The following is an 8,662-nucleotide window of genomic DNA, read 5'->3' as shown; positions in this document are numbered from 1 at the left end:
GTGTGTGTGTGTGTGTGTGTGGTGTGTGTGATGCCCAAATTTTGGTGTCCGTACCACGTTAGTGACGTACCATCTGGTGTACAGACACCGGACTCTCGTTTCAAGGGTGTCATGGGACTGGGGGATGGAGGTGTGTGTAAGGTGTGCTATTTACGTGTCCCGGTGGGTGTGTGGGGTGAAAACTTTAATAATAAGCGTAGATTATTCCTGTTTGCTCTCCTTTACAGACAATTTCTCATAGCAGATAACATCTAGAATTTGGTCAATTTCCACCCATCCATTCAAACTCCTTTGGCCGGCTCTATGTGACAACAAATATAAGGTACTTACGGAGAATTGTAGGGCTATCGTTACTATAGACTTCCACAAACTAGTTTTTTTAGTATGTTTGTACAGTAGACACCTTCGGCATCAATGACATTTTTCTGCTTGTTAGTAACTCGGCCGGGCCGATTTATTGACCTACCGGTGGACAGGACAGTCGGAGGTGACACGTGTTGAAAGAGCACGAGAGTAACAGTACACGCGCAAACACATACAACCTCTCCCGAGACATTCCTTCACCGTGTAAAGAAGGCCGACACATAAAAGTTTAAGATCGACCAAAGAGGTTTTACTGATGGGTGGAAATTTGTTTATGGTAAATGGAGACGAGAAATCTTCTTTAGTTCCTGTATTATCATTTATTATTATTCAATTTATTCTATAAAATGTCTCTATTAACGTCTTTCAGTGTACAACGTTGGTGTCTGGTTAACAGACATTAAAGGTCTTTTTCTTTTGGAGGTTTTTCGTAGTTGAGAGAACTTGTAATAAAGAGAGACCTTTATTGTTTAATCCCTCTCCCATACACTTAGTGTGACTTACTTCGTGTGTGTGTGTGTGTGTGTGTGTGTGTGTGTGTGTGTGTGTGTGTGTGTGTGTGTGTGTGTGTGTGTGTGTGTGTGTGTGTGTGTGTGTGTGTGTGTGTGTGTGTGATAACAAGAGAGCAAGTGAGAGAATATAAATAAGGAAGAGGGGAAGAGAATGTGTTTCCTATTTATTTCCCTTTTTATTATCATGCCACAGCTGGCCTGCTTGAGATAAACACACACTCACTCTGACACACCCACACAGTGGTCTCTAATAGAGGCCGACATGTTAAGATGTTTTGTGTATTTCTAATTAAAATGAATTGCCCCCTCGTTCTTGTTCAAGCCTTTGACAAGTTGTATGTTGTGGCTTTTGAAACTGGTTCATGCTACCTCTGTAAACCACTGGCTGCGAGGACTTTAAACTAAATAATTGTGTTCCTGACATCCGATATAGTTGGAGCCAGCCTAACCACACATTCTTTCTGTGACATTTGCAATATATCTTGCCAATCAATCTTAAAATTGTTAAGCAGGTTTCCGTAGCTTAACGACAATGCTGTCCGCTGTACACATAGACTAATAACCACAAAGTGTGGAACATATGGCTGTTTGTGTTGTGAGCAGAACAGGCCAGCTTGTTAGCCTCAGGCAGACATCATGGCTGTAACTCATATCTATACCTGGTCTATATTTGACTTAAATAAACCCACAGCAAGATATAGAAAGAAACACAGGAACATCTGCCAGGTTTCTCAAATGTCAGACAAGGAATGTTTATAGAAAATCAAGTAAACTTAAATTCTGCTCAGACAGTGGTAGTACAGTATATAGTGTAAACGCTTCCTTATGTTTTCAGTTGGAAAGAAATATATTTCTCAATTACTCTGAGAAAATCCAGCCTTGATACAATTCAGACGTGCCCCGTTAATTGTTTGGCATCTATGCGTTCGGTCTGAGTGGGTGAAGGAGTAGAAGACTACAAATGTGACAATTTGGAATAAACATGATGGTACTTTATTCTCTAGACAAGTTAGTCATGTAGCTTGTTTATATACAGACTATAGCCCTGTCTATACTTTAACATTTTAGGCTGATACTGATCAGTATTTGGTAAACATATATATGCGCCTATAGTGTAGTAGTTTGGTTCAATGTATAATAATCTCGGCCAATACATATCAGTCTGAATGATTTATCTTTCTAGCTGAACTGCAGAGTGTTTAAAAAGTATTGCTAGATAAACAAAATAAAGAAGTCTGGAATAAAACTGAACTGCTGAACATGTGATCAGGTGAGCTAGTAGTACAAAGTGAAATCGCGTATGTCATATAGCGTTCACAAAGGACAATGTAATAAAACATTTGAAATATGTAGGAATGTTGATTTCTTTAGTTTGTATTAATGTTAGTGTGAATACTAATTTGCAGTTTGCTGTAGTCTCATTGTTAATCATAGGCGAATGAGTTCTACAAAATGAAAGCATGCACATTTATTCTAGTCATTATGGTAAAAAATTAAACAGGCATGATCAGGTTCTAGGCTGGTCCAGTGGACATCCACATACCAGGAAGTGGCCTAGTCAGTGATTCAGAAGGAGTTTTAGCAATGATTCCCCACATGGGATTGATGACCTTGTACGGCGAGGCAGGATACAGAAGGAAAAAGAACAATTCTGGCTGTAAATATTCCAGACTTTTTTTCTTATTTTTGTAGATAGTTTTACCTCTCCCAGCCTCCAAAAGGATTAAAATAAAATAAATCCACTAATTTCATAAAATATGAGGTGGGGAAAAAAGTTTCTAAAGTACGTCACATATACTTCAAATATTATTTACCAGACTGTGACACAGACCTGCTGTATATTGAGTATGTGATTATCAAGTAGCGATCACCACAGAACTTTTTATATATAAGGATTTTTCTTCTCTTTGAAGTTCATCACTGGTCTATTTTTTCTCCGAACAAGTAGCAGGTTAAAAGCCAATTTAGACTCTATGTGTGTTTTTGTGGCAGTTTTGATAGTTATTGTCCCATTAGGAGTGTATTACGTTTTTAACAGGCCCATGTTTGTGTGTGCTGACTTTGATTGGCAGGCCTCCTAAATGATGACACTTAGCTGGGATGGCTGCTGCTCCAGTTCTTGACATCTTTGCCCTCATTTGGTAGTCTGGCTTTAAATTGACAGCAAGTTTGAAACATAATCCATAGTGTAGACGAACATTTATACACCTGTGCTCTCACGTTCATCCACACAGACACTAAGTCTATTACCCTGAAATGTCTGTATTTTAGATTCCTGAGAAGAAGCACAGACTGAGCGGAGCAGACACAGGGCTGTTAAAGTATTTAGCAGAGCTCAGAGGAACCCACAACATAGTTTGGTTCTCTGTGGTGTGTGCAAGCAGCAGCCTTGTAATATAAAACACAGAGCCATGCTGACACACTTTATGTTTTCTTGACATTCTTGTGCTTTTTTCCCCCACAGTTGAACATGACTGGATTTGTTCCACTTTGGTTAACTTGCATGTAATATAAATGACCAGTGTAAATGTCTACACAGTTTAATATAGAGTTCCTTACCTGTTGTTTAACGATTAGTGAAGATGAGGTTTTTCTGCCCTAAACTTAGCCTTCTGGCAGCAGCTCCTTCCATGCTGTACACTGCCATCCAAAAGCCCGGCCAATCACATGAGTTAGATTTAGGTCATAGAGGTTTAAGGTTAGGTTAAATGTCATGCTTGGGGTTAGGATTTGTCAAGAAATGTGGGATTGCTTTTCATAAAATACTGCCTCAGTTGGTGAACTTGGGGCAATACACTCCACTGAGTCAGCCTGTTCATTTGGAAATGTAAATAATATATAATCCATAATCAAAATCTACGCCTCCTCAGAACACAGAAAACATTTGGCTTTTCTGTTTATCTGCCGGGAAATTCAGTCAGGAACATCCTGTCCTCTTTCACATGGATCTGAGATTTCTCTCACCACACAGACACTGACCTTAGTTCATGTCCAGGCCCACGTCCTGATGTCACTCCAGATAACGTATGAGGTGTTGGGTTTTTCATCCCTCCATTATATGATTGCAATCATAACTAATGTTTGTATCGTCTGTTTGCTCTAAAGGACGGGATCACTCCTTTGCTGTTGTCAGCCAAACATGCGCATGCTGAGGTGTGCAGCACTTTGCTGGACTGCGGTGCTGAAGTCAACACTTTTGACAACAGTGGCAGGTACAAACACAGTCAAGAGAGATGACTTATTACAGACACTTGCAGGTGTTGCATTGGGCATCAATATTTGTTATTTTCTGCGTTGCAGGACGGCCCTGATGCTGTCCACTGAGTCCGGCGCGCTCTCTGTGGTTGAAGTGTTGATCCAGAGAAGAGCAGATCTGACGGCTGCAGATTCACAAGGCCACGATGTCTCACACTACGCCAAGCTGTCGGGCAACTCTGAGATCAAAACCCTCCTCACTGCTGCCCTGAACAGCCATCAGGGCCTAGGTAAATGTTATTCACACACACACACACACACACACACACACACACACACACACACACAGTTTGAGCATTGAAGCAGCCTAAGGCCAGTCTTTGTGTGTTGCCAAAATTATGCATTAACTTATTATTAATTATTTTTCTCGGTGACTGAGTTATAACTGCAACGATTAGTCACTTAATAAATAAGTATTTATTCTACATGCCAAAATAGCCAAAATATGGAGATTTCCTGCTTTTCTCAGTTTTTTTTATCACATTAAAGTAAATATGATTGAATTTTTTTTTTTTTTTTACATTTAGGAGACAAAACGTTTTATCAATTGATTTAGCAAATAGGCAACTAACTTGAAAATTGAAGCCGTGCTGTACCTAAACTCAGACCTAACCCTAACCTTACGTCTAAATGGTTAATCTTGTCAGGACCAGCTTTTTGCCCAAAGAGGGCATACAGTATGAGTCACCATCATGGTACTGTTTAGATATCTGTCTTCTAAACAGACAAACATATCACTCATGTGGTTGAGATTTGTATCACTCTGGTTTCAACGCTAAGTCAACACTGCCACCTGGAGTTATCCCACTGGTACTGTTTTTATTTTACTTCACATGTTTGGTGTTAGCTGTTTTCTTTGAATGCAATGTCAAATGTTTTAGAAATATTTAAAATATCTAAAGAGAAAGACATCATTATTTATTTTTTGCGTGTTTTCCCTTTTCTCCTTTGACAGATACAAAGTCTCCTCGAAGTCCTCAGGTAACACACCAGCATGGAATCAGAGTTACTAAAACACCTGCACCTATCAATTATCATTAGTAGTGGATGAGTCCAAATATTTGTTTCCATCTGATTCATAGTGATGGAAATCTAAAGCCAAATTCTATTTAGTTTCTGTCGTGTAGATGCAGCTTTTCTTCGGTGTCAAAGTTCTCAGCCTGACAACAGTATTTGAGTTGCTATTTTGGAAAACTATACTCAAGTCTTACATCAGCTCTCATTGATGGACCCTCCTCTTACTAACCAGCACTGAACGCCTCCTTTCTTCTTCTCTCTCTGGTACCCTCCTTCTCTTCTCTCTTCCCTGGCTCCTCAGCATGATCAAGTAGCTAAACTAAGTGATGAACGGATCACAACTCCCAAAAAAAGAAAAGCACCTCCACCTCCTATTAGCCCACTGCAGGTAACGCATGTCTCTCTTTGTATCTGCTTCATCATCATGGCACTATTTATAAATGCATGTCTGCAGGATGTTTATACAATGAGTAGTCAGACCTGTATCTACCCGGTGTGTTGGATTACCTGCTATACTTTTGTTTTCTTTATCATTCAGTCCCTCATTAGTTTCAACTTTTGCCAAATTATTTCACTCATGTTTTTCTTTATTTAATGTATGCACTAACAGGCCTTGTGTTCTCCAGAGTTTAGGATCGATAAACGTTCATGATACACACATCAGATCATAACCATCATATTTGAATTGTTTTGAAAAGAGTTCAACAATTGTTGGCCTTTTCTCAACAAAATTATAACAAAAAATCTAAAAATAAGTCTTCCTCCTTCAGAGCTCTGGGCCCTCCTCTCCCTCTGTCCTAACTTCCAGTGGGACACCAGGATCCAACACAAGTGACACTCCCAAAAGATTCAACTACAAGGTAATGACAAGCTTTAAAACATGACAAATATAACAACTTCAGAAAGGCGGGGAGGATTTTCTATTTTTAATACATTTAAATAAACGTACAATTATTTAATTATATACTCTTAATAAGGAGAAGGGAACCAGCAGGAGAAATAATTATTTTCATTATCAAAAAGTTAACTTTAATGTCAATCTTTCAGTTTGTGTGTACAGACAGAGATCGAAATAACGTTTCCAACAATCCCAAATACAAATGTTTAAATATATATATCCTATATACACACAATCAACAGACACATTTGATATGGTAATTTAAAGAACTTAAAGTTATAAGTACAGTTTGGTATGATATTATAACACTCTTAGACAAGATAATCAGAAAACCAAAATAAATATATCAATATATGAAGTTAACCTTCCCTCAAATAAATAAATAATGATTGGTTAATATATAAATGTTGTCCTTGATTAAAACTGCACTGTTTCTTTGTGATTTCTCAATAAAAGGTTTGTGTAGATTTGTGATCAGGTGTGATGTTGCAAACATGCTAGTTTCTCAGGAATGACAAATCAAACCTTTCACATTCTTTGACTTCAACTCCAGAGGGAGACATTTTCCTACATAATTAACTCAACTACAATAATTAACTAGTGATTTACGACACAGATCTCATGTGCCAATTAGCAAAACTCTTGCCTTCACAGTGCCCTTTTCCCTCTGTTCATTTGTCCTCTTCCTCTTCTCACCTTTACTTTTCTCTCCTCCCACTCCTCTTTTCCTCCACTCCTCCTTGCTCTCACTTGAAAGGAGGATGAGGTCAGGGGTACGACGCTGAGAGCGGAGGTTGAGAAGCTCCATGAGGAGAAAACCATGTTGCTGGAGACCATCGAAGACCTGAAGCAGTCGGTGGAGCAGACGGGCCCCGACCCGGAGACAAAGGTGATTAATGACTGATCAACACTTTAGTGACTGTAGTATATCACAGCTGAGCCCATTGGAAAACAGATGTGATGACTTTTCACTCTACGGAATGACGTCAGAGGTTTGGTGTGAGAAGCAGAGCATTTATCACGTAGAGTGCAGCACGTGCATCGAGTGTACTTACATATTGTTATTTAATGTTTTACCAAAGCATACATATGTTTTCCTATCTGGATGAAGATAAAGATGGGTGTTTTGCATGGTGCTTTTGATTCATTTTGAGCTATTGTTTATAAATCACAAGTTTACTCACTCAAACTAAAAGGCGATGTAACTGTTAAAGAGGGTGCACGTTTCCAAGGCTCCCACAAAAACATTTTTTTACTACTAAAAGTCTTTGTTAGAAATCTTAAATCAACACTTGCCTTTGTCAGTGTAATACAATACTTTGACAAAAGACAGCTGTGTACCGCTGAACCTTTTCACCTTGGGCATTCTTGAAGGAGGTCTACCTAAGCTTTATACGTGTCACGACTCGTTTTGTTTTTCAGAAGGCAGCTAGTGGTCCTTAACGTTGCCTCTGTGAATGTGTTGACAGGTCGAGCAAAGTTCTACAGCATCTGCAGCGCTGGTTTCTGCTCTGCAAGCAAAGATTGCTGCTCTCACCTTGGAGAAACAGCAACTTGCAAACAAACTCAAGGTACTATGCAACCCATTCATTAACACACGGGAGTTAACCGTAAACCGATGAATGAACATACTCAAGTTTATAAGCTGAGCAACTGCTGCAGTCTTTATGTAAGAAGCTAAAAACCTAAAGGATAGCAAAAAATCACACATTATTTTGAAAGTTCTGTTTTTATTCAGAAACAACACAATATATAATATTAGGTTTAAATAGTCTGAGTTAGTCACACACTGGATGTCTTTAAAGGAAGTGTGATTTCAGTACAGATTTACTCTAACTTTCTTGATTAATTACCAATTTATTATCGCAGACGCTAATAAAATATTGCTGCTTTTCTTGGTCCCCTCTGTAATTGCTTTGGATAAAAGCGTCTAAAATGTAATGACAATTTGAAAAGTTAACCGGCAAATTGTACTCGCACAAGTTGTCCGTGCTTTGTTAGTGGGTTTCTAATAGGGATCGACCGATATAGCTTTTTCAAGACCGATACCGATTATTAGTAATCAAGGAGACCGATAACCGATATACATTTGCAGTAAAATCAAAAAATCTTGGTGTCAAAATGTAGAATAACACAAACACAACCTCTTTGAAATGCATTTAAGCATATATTATGTTTAATGAACTTTTAAACATCTTACAACTGGTTTCCTTTTTTTTAGTGCAGATCTGCAATGAGTTAGAGAGAGACAGAGAGTTAAAAGTGGGGCTGCAGGCTGACATGCTTAACTAACAATAATGTTTAATTTATTAAATCAAAAGATTGCCTGTCTATCTAGCATAAAATCCCAATAAACTGCTAGCAACTGTAAAACACTAGTGCTAGCTAATGTTTTGCAAAATATTAAAAGTGAGGCTATTACAGTAGACCTAACGTTAGTCTAGTAGCCTCACTTCTTATATGTTGCTAAACATTTGCTAGATACATGTTGGCTAGCTAATGAGCTTCACATATCAACCTGAAAAACTGCGAGGCTCCCCTCGCAGCCCCCCCCCCCGCACCACAGTTACTCCGCTGCGAGACGCTGCACGCACCCCCAACTCTGACTGACTTCCCG

The 8,662-nt window shown here is 38.8% G+C and overlaps 1 protein-coding gene across 2 annotated transcripts in view; it reads left to right on the top strand.

The window, feature by feature from the left end:
* The window catches only part of rai14 (retinoic acid induced 14), a 37,848-nt gene that overhangs the window by 23,017 nt on the left and 6,169 nt on the right, over positions 1-8,662 (top strand). The window contains exons 8-14 of one of the 2 annotated variants that reach the window (XM_010789242.1): positions 3,981-4,087; positions 4,176-4,360; positions 5,086-5,111; positions 5,449-5,535; positions 5,918-6,007; positions 6,803-6,934; positions 7,515-7,616. In XM_010789242.1, the coding sequence (XP_010787544.1) occupies positions 3,981-4,087; positions 4,176-4,360; positions 5,086-5,111; positions 5,449-5,535; positions 5,918-6,007; positions 6,803-6,934; positions 7,515-7,616 (729 nt within the window). The remainder of the gene's footprint in view (positions 1-3,980; positions 4,088-4,175; positions 4,361-5,085; positions 5,112-5,448; positions 5,536-5,917; positions 6,008-6,802; positions 6,935-7,514; positions 7,617-8,662) is intronic. The other variant, XM_010789243.1, reaches the window with a different exon arrangement.

Source organism: Notothenia coriiceps, unplaced genomic scaffold, assembly GCF_000735185.1.
Source record: "Notothenia coriiceps isolate Sejong01 unplaced genomic scaffold, NC01 NC01_scaffold00032679, whole genome shotgun sequence".
Classification (NCBI taxonomy): domain Eukaryota; kingdom Metazoa; phylum Chordata; class Actinopteri; order Perciformes; family Nototheniidae; genus Notothenia; species Notothenia coriiceps.
This window is presented reverse-complemented; position numbering and strand designations above follow the sequence as displayed.